Below are 20,226 nucleotides of genomic sequence, written 5' to 3' on the forward strand. Positions count from 1 at the left end.
TTAAGTATTCAAACCCTTTGTTATGGAAATTCTAAATAAGTTCAAGAGTAAAAATGTGCTTAACAAGTCAGATAATAAGTTGCATGGACTCACAGTGTGCAATAGTGTTTAACATGATTTCTGAATGACTACCTCATCGCTGTACACCACACATACAGCTAATTGTAAGGTCCCTCAGTCGAGCAATGAATTTCAACCACAAAGGCCAGGGAGGTTTTCCAATACATCGTAAAAGAGTGCACACATTCGTAAATGGGTAAAAAAACATTTTTTTTATAGAATAGCAGACATTGAATATCACTTTGAGCATGGTGAAGTTATTAATGACACTTTGGAAGGTGTATCAATACACCCAGTCACTACAAAGATACAGGTGTCCTTCCTAACTCAGTTGCCGGAGAGGAAGGAAACCGCTAAGGGATTTCACCATGAGTGTCACGATCGTTATGAGACGAATGAGTGGACCAAGGCGCAGCGTGGGGAAAAGACATCTTCTTTTAATGAAGAAAAACAAACACTTACTAAACGAACAAAAGTGAAGCTAAAACTAACTAAGTGCACACATGCAACATAGAACATAGACAATTACCCACAAACACCTAAAGCCTATGGCTGCCTTAAATATGGCTCCCAATCAGAGACAACAATAAACAGCTGTCTCTGATTGAGAACCAAACCAGGCAACCATAGACTTTCCTAAACACCTACACTGAACACAACCCCATACATTCTACAAAACCCCCTAAACAATACACACACCCTAAACTAGACAAAACACACAAACATCCCCCATGTCACACCCTGACCTAACTAAACTAATAAAGAAAATCAATATAACAAAGGCCAGGGTGTGACAATGAGGCCAATGGTGACTTTAAAACAGTTACAGAAGTTAATGGCTGTGATAGGAGAAACCTGAGGATGGCTCCACATTGTCATTGTGGGGTAATTCATTTTGAATTCAGGCTCTAAGACAAAATGTGGAATAAATCAAGGGGTATGAATCGTTTGATGGCACAATTGTTCTACAAACATTTCAAGAAAAATGTAGTATAGTTAGTCCTGATAAACTTCAATTAACAACCCTCCATGTTCCAACACAAACTCTGGACATCGAAGGGTCTGGTTAGTTTTATAAAGAGGAATGACAAACCACACACATGCAAAGACCTCTGAGCCCTGTGTTTAGTAAGTACCTTATTGTCATACTTGAGTAAAAGTAAAGATACCTTAATAGAAAAAAAGTGAGTCACCCAGTAAAATACTATTGAGTAAAAGTATTTGGTTTTAAATATACTTCAGTATCAAAAGTAAAAGTCAAAGTATAAATAATTTCAAAATCCTTATTTTAAGCAAACCAGATGGCACAATTTGTGTTTAAAAAAAAATATATATATTTACGGATAGCCAAGGGCACACTCCATCACTCAGACATAATTAACAAACAGAGAATTTAGCCAGATCAGAGGCAGTAGGGATGTTCTATTGGTAAGTGAGTGAATTGGACCATATTCTGTCCTGCTACGCATTTTAAATGTAACAAGTACTTTTGGGTTTCAGGGAAAATGTAAGGAGTAAAATGTACATAATTTTGGGGGGGAATGTAGTGAAGTAAAAGTTGTAAAAAATATAAAATGGTAAAGTACAGATACCCCCAAAAACGTAAACGTATTTTTACTTCACACCACCGGTGGTGGCTGAAGAGGCGGGTGTCAACTGCTGTGGCCATCTGCTACTCCCCACATGGGAGACTTCCTAAAAAGAAAGGGTGAAGAAGTGGCTCTCACTGCTCTGGTAGCAGTCACTGAACACTTCTAGAGAGAGAGGAAGGGGTTAACACTCAACACCTGACAAAAATGCTGCAGCACATATCAGTAGTATGCATTACCCTGTAACAAAGAAAAAGGCTAACCTACCATTGGCCAGGTTGTCAAACTTCTGTGCAAACTCCTTCATGGAAAGCTTGGTCGCCGTCTCACTCGAGAAATAACTTAGGCTCTTGAAACGCATCTGTGCTTTGTTTTGAGTGAGCATGTTGTTTTCATTATTACCATCTCCCAGAAGTAGCCAGCCATCTACACTGAACAAAAATAAACGCAACATCAAATCTAAATTTGACGCATGCGCCGAATCCCCCACAAAAGGGACTCCTCAGCAGCACCCCCCCCCCCCCCCCCCCTAGATGATCCTGCAGGTGAAGAAGCCAGATGTGGAGGTCCTGGGCTAGTGTGGTTACATGTGAGCTGCAGTTATGAGGCCAGTTGGACATACTGCCAAATTCTCAATAACATTGGAGTCAGCTTATGGTAGAGAAATTCTGACAACAGCTCAGGTGGACATTCCTGCAGTCATCATGCCAATTGCACATTCCCAATGTAACTTCAGACATTGATTTTGTCACAACACAATGCTGCACATTTTAAAGTGGCCTTTTGTCCCCAGCACAAGGTGCACCTGTGTAAAGTTTCATGCTGTTTAATCAGCTTCTTGATATGCCACACCTGTCAGGTGGATGGATCATCTTGACAAAGGACTCATGCTCAATAACAGGGATGTAAAAACATTTTTGCCTAACATTTTTGTTCTTATGGAACATTTCTGGGATCTTTTATGTCAGCTCATGAAACCAACACTTTACATGTTGCGCATATATATATATATATATATATATATATAGCGCTCTCTCAGGGAGAAAGACAGAGCTGCTTCCTGTACAGACACTCTGCTGAGAGGTGGGGAAAGAGAGGGAGAGAGTGAATACAGTAATTACTGGCCATAGAATGTATCACCATAGCAGTGTTGATAAATAAGTACGAGGCCGGAGGAGATGGCTGCCGTTTTATGGGCTCTTAATTAACCAACCGTGCCATTTTGTTAGTAAAATATTTTGTACATAATGTTGCAGTACAAAAAAAGTATGAATGTATGTACTTGTAAGTCGCTCTGGATAAGAGCGTCTGCTAAATGACTTAAATGTAAATGTAATGTAAATGTTGCTGCTACCGTCTCTTATGACCGAAAAGAGCTTCTGGACATCAGATCAACAATTACTCACCTTGAATTGGACGAAGAATTTATCCTTTAATGAGTCGGACGAGAGGGATTTACTCCAGACATCCGAACAGGCCCTCATCCCCGTCATTCACAGGAGAAAGAGACAGAGGTTTCGCAGAAGGAGATCGGGGTGCCTTGTGAGGATCCGGCGACGAGTGGCTAATCTGCCTTTGCCATCGGTAAAATCGCTGGATAATAAAATGGACAAACTAAAAACACGTCTATCCTACCAACGGGACATTACAAACTGTTGTTGTGTCTTTAGTATCATTAAAAAGGTGAATACTTTTTCAAATCAAAATCAATACTCTGCAATTACTACATGATTATACGAATCATATAAATTTAATTAACTAGGAAGTCAGGGTACCACGGAAAAGCTTCCGATTACAAAGTTATAATTTCCCGAATATAACTCTTCAGATATTTTAATATCTGATCAATTAGTCTTCTATTAATGAATTATTCTTTACCTCACGTCAGTCTCATTCCAAACGTCGGAATATTGTTGGTTATCTGCACGAACCCAGCCTAAACTATAACTCATCCATACACCAATTGGCTTAATCATTTATTTACTAACTAAATAACCACAGAAATGCATAAAACAGTTGCTATTGGTTACTAACTATGATAGGGAAGATCCCCTAGTGGGCTAAACCGATTGACGGCCTCTGGTTACTCATGTTGGTTGCTCTATCAGCGGCTCCTGATAGTGTCTATTGTAATGGATACGTCAGACATCCATTGTTCTTAAGAGTAGATGTTTCGGCGGTTGTCGGTATTCACATCCCAGGTTTACATAATAATTACTAGTCTGCAGCTAGAAATTATTATCTAAGATTTGCTCTTATTCTGTAGGGATCGATAGTCTCAGAGTTTAACCATTTCCACCCGTGTAGCCAATGTTCCACGTGGTATGGTTTTCCTAGTCTTGGTACTCAAACTTGTGCCACCTCAGCTTACACCGAGGTATGCGTGGTTTGAAGAGGATTTCCTCAGGAGGGGGTTTTATTCGACAATAGAAAAGGCAGTTCCATGATGCCAGATCATGTCTGTGCTCAGGGGTGCAGGCCAATGACTTAGTTCAACTTTAAAGGGAATACAATTCTCTCACATTAAAGGTTTAACATCACATCATTTCACAAATAGTTTCATCTTTACTCATTCATTTTATACAAGAATTAGACGCAAACCTCATAATTGACAAATGTACACATTCAGAGATATAGTTGCGTGTGTCCTGTCCTCTGAGTTCCCCAAATGAAACACTCGTCATACCCATCCCTTAAGTGTCCACGGACCCTTACCACATAAGGAAAAGTGGACATAGTTTAATCCCCAAAATGGGGATTTAGGAGTTTGGCCAAGTAAAATCCCTTGTTCTCTCTGTATTCTCTTTATGCATGGCCAGAGTGAGAGTCTCCGCCAGGAATTTACAACCTGAGATAACAGAACCTGGGTGTAGGAGAAAGTGTGAGAGGGGGAAGCCACGATCTACACCCAGAAAGGGCCACATCATGACACTCTAATATCTTATGTTTCACCGAGTCGTGAACGAACGACAACATGAATAACATACTGACGGGTTATACACTGTACCAGCAGGATAGAACAGCAGCCTCTGGTAAGACAAGGGGTGGCGGTCTATGTATATTTGTAAACAGCTGGTGCACAATATCTAAGGAAGTCTCGAGGTTTTGCTCACCTGAGGCAGAGTATCTCATGATAAGCTGTAGGCCTCACTATCTACCTAGAGAGTTGATCTATATTCTTCGTAGCTGTCTATTTACCACCACAAACCAATACTAGCACTAAGAACGCACTCAATGAGCTGTATACAGCCATAAGCAAACAGGAAAACGCTCATCCAGAGGGGAACGCTCCTAGTGGCCGGGGACTTTAATGCAGGGAAACGTAAATCCGTTTTACCTCATTTCTACCAGCATTTTAAATGTGCGACCAGAGGATTTCTTTATTTAATTTTTTTACTGTAGGCCACTTTTACTCCACACACAGAGACGCGTACAAAGCTCTCCCTCGCCCTTCATTTGCCAAATCTGACCATAATTCAACCTCCTGATTCCTACTTACAAACTAAAATTAAAGCAGGAAGCACCAGTGACTCGGTCAATAAAAAAGTGGTCAGATGAAGCAGATGCGAAGCTACAGGATTGTTTTTCTAGCACAGACTGGAACATGTTCCGGGATTCTTCCGATGGCATTGAGGAGTACACCACAACAGTCACTGGCTTCATCAATAAGTGCATTGATGATGTCGTCCCCACAGTGACTGTACGTACACTACTGAAAAGTTTGGGGTCACTTAGAAATGTCCTTGTTTTTGAAAGAAAAGCACATTTGTCTATTAAAATAACATAAAATTGATCAGAAATACAGTGTAGACATTGTTAATGTTGTAAATGACTGTCACGGTTGTCGTAAGAACGGGACCAAGGCGCAGCGGAGGTTGAGTTCCACATATTCATTTCAAAAGTGAAACTTAAAGCAAAACAATAAATCAATAAACGAAACGTGACTACGTGGTGCACAGGCACAATCACAAAACAATATCCAACAAACACAGGTGGGGAGAAAAACTACTTAAATATGATACCCAATTAGAGACAACGATTACCAGCTGCCTCTAATTGGGAATCATACAGAACACCAACATAGAAAATATAAACTAGAACACAACATAGAAATTATAAACTAGAATACCCCCTAGTCACGCCCTGACCTACTACACCATAGAGAAACAAGGGCTCTCTATGGTCAGGGCGTGACAATGACTACTGTAGCTGGAAACGGCTGATTTTTAATGGAATATACACATAGGCGTACAGAGGCCCATTATCAGCAACCATCACTCCTGTGTTCCAATGGCACACGGTTATCTAATCCAAGTTGATCATTTTAAAGGCTAATTGATCATTAGAAAACCCTTTGGCCTTTATGTTGTTTGCATAACTGAAAACTGTTGTTCTGATTAAAGAAGCAATAAAACTGGCCTTTAAACTAGTTGAGTATCTGGAGCATCAGCATTTTTGGGTTCGATTACAGGCTCAAATGGCCAGAAACAAAGACTTTCTTCTGAAACTCATCAGTCTATTATTGTTCTGAGAAATGATGGCTATTCCAAAGCGAGAAATTGCCAAGAAACTGAAGATCTCGAACACAAGAGTGATGGTTGCTGATAATGGGCCTCAGTAGCAGCGTACACTCTTATTATCTCTGTTATTTAATAACTACCTACATGTACATATTACCTCATTACCTTGACTAACCGGTGCCCCAGCACATTGACTCTGTTCCGGTACTCCCTGTATATAGCTTCGCTATTGTTATTTTACTGCTGCTCTTTAATTATTTGTTTGTTTTATTTCTCATTTCTTCAGGTATTTTTCTTAACACTGCATTTTTGGTTAAGGGCTTGTAAGTAAGCATTTCACTGTAAGGTCTACACCTGTTGTATTCGGCACATATGACAAATAAAATGTGATAATTGAGAACAATGCATCTGTAAATTCTATATGTAGACTGTTGTGCCATTTTTTCTACTGTGTGTTATCAGGATATTTATTTTACTAAGGTGCCATCTTTTGATGCCAAATCAATTCTGATGAAACATTTACAACTTTATTGCACCAGTGTTAAATTCAGTTGCCAATAGGTTTCTCATTTCTGTGGGACTAAGACAATTGGTTTATCCCATACAACATATTTTGGTAGAAAATATATTCATAAAGGCCACAGCTTGTCCCATTGACTGCAAATGAAAATGTACTAACCACTCTTTAAATGCATAGTATTGTTAAAATTTGTCTCTCATGTGTTGCCAAAGAATTCATAAGTATTGCTTGCACAATAATATAATAATTGTTTGAGTGTTCTTCAAATTTAGAATGATCATTGCGCAATGGCTTGAATAAATATTAAGTGGAACAACAATTATGGAGTATTACCACCAATTTCTATTTAATTGGGGAATTTTGCAAAGCACTTCTAAATTTCAGCAAAAGATACTGTTAAATTCCTGACTAACAAAAGTAACAGCTGGAACACCAGCTAATTATTTAACTTAACAATATACACATTAGGAGCACCTTCCTTATATTGAGTTGCACCCCATTTTGCCCTCAGAACAGCCTAGACACATAGGCTATTGTAGCATAGATACTAGGGACTGAGACAGTGGGGGTTGGGGGACACTGTGGCCCTGTAAAAATTGGACATGCAAATGTGAAAATGTTCTCTTCAAAAGAGTTGACAGTAGTTTAAAACCATTACTACTTTTGTATTATTATAGTAAAAAAAAGTAAATCGATCTTTGTTAATAGATTTCAATAATATATTGTTAGTTATTTTCAATAAATGTATCTTTGTTATTTTAAATCAGAAAAATGTCCTGTAATTAGTAGGTTAATATTTCCCTTGATTAGTGGGGGTTTTAATCACTGAGGTATAATTAAGCAATAAGGCCTGAGGGGGTGTGGTATATGGCCAATATACCACAGCTAATCCCTGTTCTAATGCACCACCCAATGCGGAGTGCCTGTATACAGGCCTTAGCTGTGGTATATTGGCCATATAGTACAAACCCCCAAGGTGCCTTATTGCTATTATAAACAGGTTACTAACATAATTAGAACAGTAAACAAGTAATTTTTAGTCATACATGTGGTATACCATGGCTTTCAGCCAATCAGCATCCAGGAGCCAAACTACTCAGTTTATAGTAAGGTTTTAACTGTGATGGTTGCTAGGGATGTCCCACAGCGCCACCAGGGATTTTGGGCCCCATGAAAAGATATCACATTGGGCCCCACCACCACAGGCCACATCAACCCTGCGCAATTGCTGTAGCCACACACCTCCGGAACCCAATCGACCCATTCAAAGCTTTAAATAACTACCTTTGCAGGCTTGCAGGCTCTTGTAGTCCAATATTTACTGACATTGAGCTATGAAAATAGAACACTGTGCAGACATGCACGCAATATTCTGCATACAGTGAAATTCACTATTTGATGCAAGATTGATACCCTTTATAAGAAATGTGCTGAAGGTCATCTTTTACAGTCTAAATGTTATTTTAAATGGTAAAAATCTTGAATGGAAAATTCTCTTAACATTAATGAATAACTTAAAATATAACTTATATACATTAACATGTTCAATTAAAATAAATTAACATTATCATCTTTGAATGATATTACAAACAAAATAATAAAAATCGGCAGCAGATTTTTGAACTAAGTATACATACCAACTAGAAAATAAGCAGCTGTAAAAGTGGAAATGGAAAACAAAATGGAAATGAAAAGGCCTTATGGTGGCGCTAGAGGAAAGGTCATGTGGTCACAAAATCAATAGGTTTCTTCCACTTGAGGTCTTGATTGTGCACAACAATTTTTTGGGCAATCCGGCTATTACTTTGAGATATATCTTGTTCTCAGCCTGTGGGCATCATGTGTGTAGTGATCCAATATCCATGCCATTCAACAGTTATCACTGGCCCTTGCTCAGCCTTACTCACCATTTGGACTTTACAGCCCAAATGTTACAGGGAATACTGAATGAAGAGGTCCCCCTCCCAGGTACCTGAGCCTGTGTAGTGATCTGAAAATACATTTGAATCTGACTGAAGGAGTATAGTTGTTTACTTTTGAATATTAGAAGTACTGTATATTTTTTTCCACCTTTCCCTTGTTCCAATAGTGCGTTCAAGTTAAACCGTGTTCATCCCATCCAGTAGGTGGGGGCATGCACATTTAGTGTTGTTTGCGGACCGTCATAATACCATAGAAGAAGGTCAATAGATTGATAAATTATCTGTTGCACCCCTGCTTTCAACATCTGCGCAGTTTTGTTTTCATGTTATGAAATGTGTGTCAGCAAAGGGATTTCTCCGTGTTGATAAACACCCACATTTCCTCATCAGGGGAAACAGCGTTATGAATGGGAGAAATGGTATCCTGTGGTTTGACTATCCCAACGCTCTTTCAGCTGTGTTTGTTGTTTTTGGCACCATACATCAACGGCAGAACATTGGAAAATTGTCTCACGGGCAAGTCATGTCGATCGGAAAGACCTCCCGTAGTCCTAAGTAAGTGCCAATTGTTTATATTTGTTGTAGTTAACGTTAACCAGAGCGTTACTATTTTTATGTAGTCAATAGTGTGTAACAGATTGCTTCGCCAGCTTCTTGGCTAACGTCAGACAGGTAACGTTAGGCTAGTTAGCAGAAACTCTTGACCTGTTACTCAGCATCAGATTTGTTTTGAGATGTCCCTCGAACAGCAAGGCATTGTTTATTTCCTTGATTAGAGAGCGGGTAAAACTAGCTAATATACACACCGTCGTTAACTTTTGTTGGTCAATAATCTATCCCTGTGCACATTACATTTATTACTCCAACTTTACAATGCAGTTCGGTCTCCGATTGTTTACTCATGAGCAGAGTGATTCAGGCACGCTAGGCTCGAGCGACTGGTGGTCATATGACGGTCATATGACTGCCAAATGGAACAAAATGTGACCGACACTTTGTTTGCCAACATGTTTTCCCCACGCGCTGCAATGCATCTACTGTTACTATTTAGCCAACTTGTAAATTCCCTAATGCTGTTTCTTATTTCACCTTTATTTTCACAGCTTTTTAATACACCTTGAGAATAAAAATACGTATTGCAAGCCTAGAAAGTAGTAGTCTGTTCTGTGTTCCAACAAAGGGTATCTCACTGCCTGATCTTCTGTTTGGCAAGTTACAACCCTAGCAGTAGGCTATTTGTTTGCTATCACTGGCAATCAGTGAAGTTTGTCCTAAGGTCTCCTTTCTGGTTACTTTTAACTTGTGGTTGCCTCGGTCACTCAAGGTTTTATGTAGTCACTGCCTCATCTTGAAATCTCAGTCTGGCCAGAGTAAACACTAATCTCGCCATTCTAAAGACCCCACAAACAGAGTTGTCATATTAGTTAATAAATGTTAACTCATTGCCTGTATCACACTCAATTGATAGTGTTCTGCCTTTGGTCAGTCTGATTGGCCATCCTCAACCTATTGTATTGTCCCACAGTTCCTGGAGACCTCGGGAATCAGTTGGAGGCCAAGCTGGACAAGCCCAGCGTGGTTCACTACATCTGCTACAAGAAGACTGATGTCTATTTCACATTATGGCTCAACCTGGAACTGCTGGTGCCAGTGGCCATCGACTGCTGGATCGATAACATAAGGTTAGCACTTAGTGCTATGTGAGGAGGAAAAGCAGGGTGTTGTGTATTTGGTTAATATGAGCTCGGTAGAAAGCTACTGATACCATCTCTACTACTGGCAACTTAATAATAAAATACTAGTTTAATACTACTAAATAGCTGGCTGAGTAGGTATGCACTAGAACTGTTTCTGTTGCCTAGGTTGAATAGGTTATCTTCTGACCATTGTACAAATTGACCTTTGAATCCCCTTTAATCAATGGTTTCAACAATTAGTCTGTCTCTGAGCTTAGTGTATTTAATAGAAGGTGTAGTGCACAACCAGTTGGTTGAAATCTCGTCAGACAACATTTTAGCTAATTAGAAACTTTACCTACTTACGTTTTAGCTACTTAGCTAACCTTAGCACATTTAGCTAACCCTTCCCCTAACCGTTTAAACTAACTACTAAACTTAACCCTATGCTAACGTTAACCACCTAGCTAGAATTTGTAACATTATATTTTGCAAATTAGTAACAGTACTTTTTGCAATTTCGTAACACTGTATAGTACGTTTAGCAAATACGAAATGGTTGGACATACAAATTAATACATACCATACGAAATGTAACATTCTAACTGGAGTGTCTCAGGGTTTACATACAGAATACAAAATGCTCTGAGACCAGGTCGTTTAGAAGGACGAGTTGCAGACACATGGGTAATCAATATTTATTGAAAATGACAAGGCGCAAAGCTCGCTTACCATGGTTGCCTTTTTTCAATTATCAAATTTTGATTGCACCTCGTCTCACGTTGGTTGAGCACCCTCCACTTTCCATTATCAACATTTATTTAGACACTAGTCTAATCATATTTAATTTACTAGGAAAGATAACTAACGTGATTCTGTACATGCATAGGCAGCCTATTCGATTTCATTGAGACCACACATACAGTGCATTTGGAAAGTATTCTGATCCCTTGACTTTTCCCATATTTTGTTATGTTACAGCCTTATTATAAAATTGTTTTCTCATTGGCACACCTGTATTTGGAGTTTCTCTCACTCCTCTGCAGATCCTCTCAAGCTCTGTCAGGTTGGATGGGGAGTGTTGCTGTACAGCGATTTCAGGTCTCTCCATGTTCGATCGGGTTCAAGTCCGGGCTCTGGCTGGGCCACTCAAGAACATTCGGACTTGTCCCAAAGCCACTCCTGCGTTGTCCTGTTGGAAGGTGCACCTTCAAGCTGAGGTCCTGAGCGCTCTAGAGCAGGTTTTCATCAAGGAGCTTGCGGTACTATGCGCCGTTCATCTTTGCCTCAATCCTGACTAGTCTCTGTTGGTGTACATTCCCCGGATCTGTACCTCTACAAAATTTTTGGCTCGGAGCTCTTTTCCTCATTTCCTTCGACCTCATGGCTTGATTTCTGCTCTGGCATGCACTGTCAACTGTGGGACCTTATATAGACAGGTGTGTGCCTTTCCAAATCATGTCCAATTAATTGAATTTGCCACAGGTGGACTCCAATCAAGTTGTAGAAACACCTCAAGGATGATCAATGGAAACAGGATGCACCTGAGCTCAATTTTGAGTCTCATTGCAAAGGGTCTGAATACTTATGTAAATAAGGTATCTGTTATTTGTAATGAATTAGCAAAAATATCTATCCCTGTTTTCGCTTTGTCATTATGGGGTATTGTTTGTAGATTGAAGAATGTATTTATTTAATCAATTTTAGAATAAGGCTGTAACGTAACAAAATGTGGAAAAAGTCAAGGGGTCTGAATACTTTCTGAAGGCACTGTATACTAGGCGCACTTGATCTCGCACGCCCAACTAGTAGAGGAGAGGTAGGCTCTACTTAACTTGTGAATTCTGAGCGTGGCTAACGCATACAAAGCAGAAAGACGTCCATTTCCAAATAATCTGTGGGACAACAAAAATATTTAAAGTTCTGTCTGACCGCCCGCTCCCAACCACAGCATGAAAAATGTTGACCGTTCCACAATGATCTCTGTAGGGACCCGCAGGTGCAGCTCTCTGTACTGAAATTAATTGAAACAGGTGTTGCTTGTGGGGTCTCTAACCAAAATAACCACATGTCAGTGTGCTGTGGGTTTATTTCAGGAACAACTCATGAATTAAGCTAAGTGAAAGTTTCCAGTTCTATCCCATGTCATCTCCATAATACTTAGAATGTATACTGTAATGAACTTTTCTAATATTCTGGCATCTGTCTGTGTATTAGACTGATTTACAACCGCACAACAAGGCAGACCGAAGCTCCTCTGGGGGTAGATGTCAGGGTGCCTGGCTTTGGACAGACCTTTTCTCTGGAATACCTTGACCCCAGCAAGCGCGACGTTGGTGAGTGGGCCCATCATAGTAGCGTGCCTAAAGTATTTATTCAACGGTCTATCTAATAGTGTTAGTATCTGTCTTTGCTTGTGTGTGGGTTTGACTAAGCTACTACTGTGTGTATTGCAGGTATGTATTTCGTCACCATAGTGCAGTCGCTGGTAGAATGGGGATATACAAGAGATGACGATGTTCGAGGGGCTCCGTATGACTGGCGTAAGGCTCCAAGTAAGTAGCCTACACCCCTTACAGTCCATTGCATTCTGTTACATTTGCGGTCTGATGAACCGAGCTTGTTGGCAACAGGTCTTTGGATGAATTGCATGTCCTTGTTAGGAGCTAGCTATGTGTTATTGCCACCAACCTTTTATAATGTTTGTTGGGTAGATTTTAGCCTGTAAGTTGTATTACTTTGTATCTAGTCATTGGAATTATGATCAACATTTTAATAGAGAAACAGAATATCAATTTAGACCTTTTAGATGTATTAATTGTTTGCTTTAAAATATTGTTATAGGAATCGCAGTAGTTTAGAATGACCAGTCTCATGCAAGTTTTCCCCCTTGCTTTTATATGATTTTGACAGATGAGAACAAGGCCTACATTTTGAGTCTGCAACAGATGATTGAAGAGATGGCAGAGAAGGCTGGAGGTCCGGTTGTACTGATTGCCCACAGCATGGGGAACATGTACACCTTGTATTTCCTAAACCATCAGCCCCAGGCCTGGAAGGATCGCTACATCAAGGCCTTTGTGTCCCTGGGTGCTCCTTGGGCTGGAGTGGCCAAAACCATGAGAGTTGTGGCTTCTGGTAAGAGTCTGAGTAGGCTTTTCGGCATGAGGTTACATAGGAGTCAGACGCAATAGTGGAGTTACTGTGGGCTGCATACCAATCATAATGTCTAGCAACTATGTACTTTATATTAACTATTGCAGTGGTTTATATTGGGTCTTTCCTTGTAGGTGATAATAACCGTATTCCAGTCATCAGTTCACTAAAAATCCGCTCGCAGCAGCGCTCTGCAGTCTCAACCACATGGCTGTTCCCATACGCACATTCCTGGCCCGCTGACCAGGTCCTGATCCAAACACCCACCACCAACTACACCGTCAAGGACTACCAGCGCTTCTTCAAGGATATTGATTTTGAAGATGGCTGGGAGATGCGTCAAGACACTGCGCCACTGGTCAGTGCACTGGAGCCCCCTGGGGTGGCCATACACTGTCTGTATGGCAGTGGAGTGCCTACAGCGGAGGGTTTCCTCTACACCAACTTTCCTGATACAGACCCCACACTGATTCTTGGAGATGGGGATGGGACAGTCAACCTGCTGAGTGCCACCCAGTGCAAGCGTTGGATAGGCCACCAGAATCAGCCTGTCCATATGCTTGAGCTGGAAGGGAATGAGCATGTGGCAATGTTGCTTAACTTTACCACGGTCGCCTACATCAAGACTGTCCTTTTTGGCCCTTGAGCGACCAACTAGATCTGATCTTAAGAGTCACAAACATGAAAAATTGTGATAGTACAAAGAAGATGAACGATAGGCTTGTGGATAGATTATGACCTCGGAGCCTGAAGAGGAAATGTTTTACCCTATTCCTGATTTTTATTATAAATTATCCCCTCAGCAGACATGGTTTTTTCCCCCCATAGTGTCTATCCAAATTTGTCAGTTAATTGATCTTATAAGTAATGATTCAGTTTTCTAAGATCTTTTCCAATCCATTTAACTCAGATTACCAGATTGTTTCCTGTTGTGCTAAACCAAAACACGTTATGATTTTATATACAGATTTTACCATATTGTATTTAAAGCATTGGGGGCATAGCTACAATAAGTCAGTAATATGTGTACCATTAACATCAGTGATTTTACTGTACACATTAGCCATGTGAACACAGAAATAATAACTTTAGTATGATTTTTTTTATTCAGACCTTTTCTGCTGTTACAAAGTGTTACATTTTGTTTTGTTCTGTAGGTCACCGTATGTATAGTATACCGGTTCATATTCTGTATGTATAACATAAGAAAATAAATGACGGTAATGCCTGTAATTTTGTTACAGAAACATGTCAGCTATTCTTTTTTCTTTTCTTTTTTTTAACACTTCCAATCTAAATCAAACCAGGTTATGAGAATGTTAACTGTTTAATATGTGATCCTCAGAAGTAGCAGTATGTCCAGTATTGTGCTGTGATTAATGCATAAATTCAGGGCCTTTTGTCAAGGCTAGATTGTTTACTGGGACAGCACAGGAAGATGCTGTCCAATCAGCTTGATTGTAACTGTGCCATTGCTCTATGGTTGGGCTTGACCAATATGTTATTGCTGGAACTATCATGATCTGTTTGTGTGCTGCCCTGTGATGATAAGTCAAATGTAATGTTGAACATTGCATTAAGCTGGCCTTCTGTGGGAACTCTGTTAAAGTAAGAGGGAGTGAAAATTGGAACTGTTTCATCAGCCTCAGAGGTTCCTCTTCCCTAGTCTCTTCTCACATCCTCCGTGGAGCGTGTGTGCAAGCGTGCCCATTGTCTGGCGAAAGAGACTACCTCTTCCCCTCAGACGTCTTAACACATCTACTTCAGTACTTTCACGGATCAAACAGGACCTACCATATGAACCTGCAACACTTAATCAGGGTTTCTGAACTCTTAATCAGAAAGCCACGAGTGATTGCGCCATAAGTCATTGGGTCCTGTCGTCTGGAGTGTTAGTTCAGGATTATTCTATCCTCTTTAATCAAAAAGGTTCATTAATGAATTCTATCCTTCTAGTTCACAAGTCACACTTTAAAAATGGTTTTAGGCCTGTAAAGCTTAATCAAACAAAAGCTTTAGTTGACAACTACTATTTCATTCTGTAGGTCATGTTGCTTTTAACTTGGTTAATAATGATTGAAGATAAATTGAAATACTCTTCTCAGGTCTTGTCATACATTACCTGAAGGAGCAATGCTTGTATACCAGAGGGGGCTGGTGGGAGGAGCTATAGCAGGACAGCTCATTGTAATGGCTGGAATGGAACACAGTATGTGGTTTCCATAGGTTTAATAGTTTCATTAATTATATTCCAGCCATTACGATGAGCCTGTCCTATAGCTCCTTCCACTAGCCGCCTCTGTTGCATACATGTGTTTTATCAAAACAAACCTCACACTTGAAGATGTTGCCATCTTTTAAGGAAGTTGTTTGACTTCAGGAGGTACAACCCACTTATTTTACAAAAATATAGACACTTTTGACTGTCTCATAATTATGAGCATTTGTCAGGTTTCACAACATTACAGTTGACCACAGAATGAATGAGAACTGGTTGTCAGTGTAGCGGAAAGGAAAAGGTCTTGTTCCCAGACTAACGTTGCAACTCTTGACAGTCCAGTCTCAACAGGAAGGCTCCATCCTCATGGGAGTCAACCAAACCCTAACGGGGGAGAGAACAAGACTTGAGGCTCTGAGTGAGACACTGGGGCTGTTTCATTTACTTGCACCTTAACATCTGCACATCTATCACTCCAGTGTTAATGCTAAATTGGCATTATTTTGCCACTATGGTCTATTTATTACCTAACCTCCCTAATCTTACATTTGCACACACTGTGTATAGATTTTTCTATTGTGTTATTGACTGTACGTCTGTTTATCCCATGTGAAACTGTGTTGTTTTTGTCACATTGCTTTGCTTTATCTTGGCCAGGTTGCAGTTGTAAATGAGAACTTGTTCTCAACTGGCCTACCTGGTTAAATAAAGGTGAAATAAATCAAACCAAATAAATTCCCCTGATAGGATTAGATAGCCGGTGAGATCAATATGGCAGAAACTACATGAAGTTAGCCTATTGCTTGCATTTATGATTTTTAATAGGATCCCCATTAGCCGACGCCAATGGCGACAGCTGTCTTCCTGGAGTTTAACAAAAAAAGACTACAAAAATACTTGACAATTTACATACAGTTGAAGTCGGAAGTTTACATACACCTTAGCCAAATACATTTAAACTCAGTTTTTCACAATTTCTGACATTTAATTATACGGAAAATTCCCTGTATTAGGTCAGTTAGGATCACCACTTTATTTTAAGAATGTGAAGTGTCAGAATAATAGTAGAGAGAATGATTTATTTCAGCTTTTATTTCTTTCATCACATTCCCAGTAGGTCAGAAGTTCACATACACTCAATTAGTATTTGGTAGCATTGCCTTTACATTGTTTTTATTGGGTCAAACGTTTCGGGTAGCCTTCCACAAGCTTCCTCCAATAGGTTGGGTAAATGTTGGCCTTTTCCTCCTGACAGAGCTGGTGTAACTGAGTCAGGTTTGTAGGCCTTCTTGCTCACACACGCCTTTTCAGTTCTGCCCACACATTTTCTATAGGATTGAGGTCAGGGCTTTGTGATGGCCACTCCAATATCTTGACTATGTTGTCCTTAAGCCATTTTGCCACAACTTTGGAAGTATGCTTGGGGTCATTGCCCTTTTGGAAGACCCATTTGCGACCAAGCTTTAACTTCCTGACCGATGTCTTGAGATGTTGCTTCAATATATCCACATAATTTTCCTCCCTCATGATGCCATCTATTTTGTGAAGTGCAACAATCCCTCCTGCAGCAAAGCACCCCCACAACATGATGCTACCAACCCCTGTGCTTCACGGTTGGGATGGTGTTCTTCGGCTTGCAAGCCTCCATTTTTCCACCAAACATAACAATGGTCATGATGGCCAAACAGTTCTATTTTTGTTTCATCAGACATTTCTCCAAAAAGTACGATCTTTGTCCCCATGTGCAGTTGCAAACCGTAGTCTGGCTTTTTTATGCCGGTTTTGGAGCAGTGGCTTCTTCCTTCCTGAGCGGCCTTTCAGGTTATGTCAATATAGGACTCGTTTTACTGTGGATATAGATACTTTTGTACCTGTTTCCTCCAGCATCTTAACAAGGTCCTTTGCTGTTATTCTGGGATTGATTTGCACTTTTCGCACCAAAGTACGTTCATCTCTAGGAGACAGAACGCGTCTCCTTCCTGAGCGGTATGACGGCTGCGTGGTCCCATGGTGTTTATACTTGCGTACTATTGTTTGTACAGATGAACGTGGTACCTTCAGGCATTTGGAAATTGCTCCCAAGGATGAACCAGACTTGTGGAGGTCTACAGGTCTTGGCTGATTTATTTTGATTTTCCCATGATGTCAAGCAAAGAGGCACTGAGTTTGAAGGTAGGCCTTGAAATACATCCACAGGTACACCTCCAATTGACTCAAATGATGTCAATTAGCCTATCAGAAGCTTCTAATGGGAATTTTCCAAGCTGTTTAAAAGGCACAGTCAACTTAGTGTATGTAAACTTCTGACCCACTGGAATTGTGATACAGTGAATTATAAGTGAAATAATCTGTCTATAAACAATTGTTGGAAAAATTACTTGTGTCATGCACAAAGTAGATGTCCTAACCGACTTGCCAAAACTATAGTTTGTTAACAAGAAATTTGTGGAATAGTAAATCTCTATTGATAAACTGGGTGAATCAAGATGTACCCTAGGGCTATTCATAATACAAGTGAATGCATATTTAATAGGAGTATGTGCATGCATTGACATATTGAGCTTGTTTTGGCTAATTTCATGGGGCTACATATGACAATCTGTTTCCCTTCCATGTGGCACTTATTTTATTGTACTGATCAATAACATTTGCATAGAAGTTGCTTATTTTATTAAAGTGGGCTGTCGCTTTAACCAGTAATGATGTCATTCACAGAGGGGTGCGGCATGTCGGAGCCAATGATGTATATAAACACTCGATTGCTGATGCTACTATGTATTGGTCATTGAGAGGCTTTGACGCCATCGGTTGGCAGTATTGGCCCTCCCCAGTAGGAGCAGTCCTCCATAGGAATGAATGGCATTCTACAGTATTTCAATTAAATGTTTCAAGGACAAAATGACATGTATTTAAGTATCGTGTTGTTGTCGTGGGGACAGTAACATTAGTAATTTAAAACAAATACACTAAGAAATGTTTTTATATATTTTTTGTATAGTTCACATAATAATTTAAAAGTATGCATTAAGGTGTCTGTAATAGAATAAACATGGCAGAAACAAATGAATAAATGCATTTCTATAGCTTTTACAATGGTGAGGGAGTGCCAGGATGAAGGCACGGTGGCTCCAACATCTAGTGTATATATAAATTATTGGTCGGAGCTGATGGGGTCACCTTAGGGTCATGATAGGGGCTGCACCAAATGATTGACGTATTATAATAATTGATTATGCTTATGTTGTATTAATAGAAGGGGAAGGGCTATAAGACCCCTCCCCCACTACATTTTATAGGGTCCTTGACCACAGATTAGCGATATATATGCATTATAAGCTTTAATACTGTTCCACAGTTCTTTTCTAGTCTCTGCCTCTTATAAGAAACGGTCTGAGAGATGTGTGAGTTATTGCAGTCAACACAGGGTGTCTGTGAGAAAGCACCTCAAGGCTAAAAGAGATTCATAGACACAGAACCCTGCAGGGGAGTGGAAGAGATAAGAGACAAGTCAGACATACCACTGTAAGCCACACGGGAGTGGAAAATTACTGCTGAGCCCTTAGAAAACAATATTTACATTTACATTTAAGTCATTTAGCAGACGCTCTTATCCAGAGCGACTTACAAATTGGTGCATTCACCTTATGATATCCAGTGGAACAGCCACTTTACAATAGTGCATCTAACTCTTTTAAGGGGGGGGGTTAGAAGGATTACTTTATCCTATCCTAGGTATTCCTTAAAGAGGTGGGGTTTCAGGTGTCTCCGGAAGGTGGTGATTGACTCCGCTGACCTGGCGTCGTGAGGGAGTTTGTTCCACCATTGGGGTGCCAGAGCAGCGAACAGTTTTGACTGGGTTGAGCGGGAACTGTACTTCCTCAGAGGTAGGGAGGTGAGCAGGCCAGAGGTGGATGAACGCAGTGCCCTTGTTTGGGTGTAGGGCCTGATCAGAGCCTGAAGGTACGGAGGTGCCGTTCCCCTCACAGCTCCGTAGGCAAGCACCATGGTCTTGTAGCGGATGCGAGCTTCAACTGGAAGCCAGTGGAGAGAGCGGAGGAGCGGGGTGACGTGAGAGAACTTGGGAAGGTTGAACACCAGACGGGCTGCGGCGTTCTGGATGAGTTGTAGGGGTTTAATGGCACAGGCAGGGAGCCCAGCCAACAGCGAGTTGCAGTAATCCAGACGGGAGATGACAAGTGCCTGGATTAGGACCTGCGCCGCTTCCTGTGTGAGGCAGGGTCGTACTCTGCGAATGTTGTAGAGCATGAACCTACAGGAATGGGTCACCGCCTTGATGTTAGTTGAGAACGACAGGGTGTTGTCCAGGATCACGCCAAGGTTCTTAGCGCTCTGGGAGGAGGACACAATGGAGTTGTCAACCGTGATGGCGAGATCATGGAACGGGCAGTCCTTCCCCGGGAGGAAGAGCAGCTCCGTCTTGCCGAGGTTCAGCTTGAGGTGGTGATCCGTCATCCACACTGATATGTCTGCCAGACATGCAGAGATGCGATTCGCCACCTGGTTATCAGAAGGGGGAAAGGAGAAGATTAATTGTGTGTCGTCTG

At 40.7% G+C, this 20,226-nt stretch overlaps 1 protein-coding gene across 1 annotated transcript; it reads left to right on the forward strand.

Annotated features, from left to right (window-relative positions):
• Positions 1–8,866: 8,866 nt before the first annotated feature.
• Positions 8,867–14,697, forward strand: LOC120053829 (phospholipase A2 group XV-like). The gene is made up of 6 exons (XM_039001091.1): positions 8,867–9,166; positions 10,137–10,293; positions 12,505–12,623; positions 12,744–12,842; positions 13,201–13,425; positions 13,578–14,697. The coding sequence occupies exons 1-6, from the start codon at positions 9,019–9,021 to the stop codon at positions 14,087–14,089; spliced, it is 1,260 nt and encodes a 419-aa protein (XP_038857019.1). The 5' UTR covers positions 8,867–9,018; the 3' UTR covers positions 14,090–14,697.
• The last annotated feature ends 5,529 nt before the right edge of the window (positions 14,698–20,226 follow it).

Source organism: Salvelinus namaycush, chromosome 9 (genome assembly GCF_016432855.1).
Source record: "Salvelinus namaycush isolate Seneca chromosome 9, SaNama_1.0, whole genome shotgun sequence".
Classification (NCBI taxonomy): domain Eukaryota; kingdom Metazoa; phylum Chordata; class Actinopteri; order Salmoniformes; family Salmonidae; genus Salvelinus; species Salvelinus namaycush.

Coding starts and splice junctions, on each gene's coding strand:
- LOC120053829 (XM_039001091.1), top strand. CDS start 9,019: ATGGGAGAAATGGTATCCTGTGGTTTGACTATCCCAACGCTCTTTCAG. Junction 12,624..12,743: donor CCCCAGCAAGCGCGACGTTG/GTGAGTGGGCCC, acceptor TGTGTATTGCAG/GTATGTATTTCGTCACCATA. Junction 13,426..13,577: donor CATGAGAGTTGTGGCTTCTG/GTAAGAGTCTGA, acceptor CTTTCCTTGTAG/GTGATAATAACCGTATTCCA.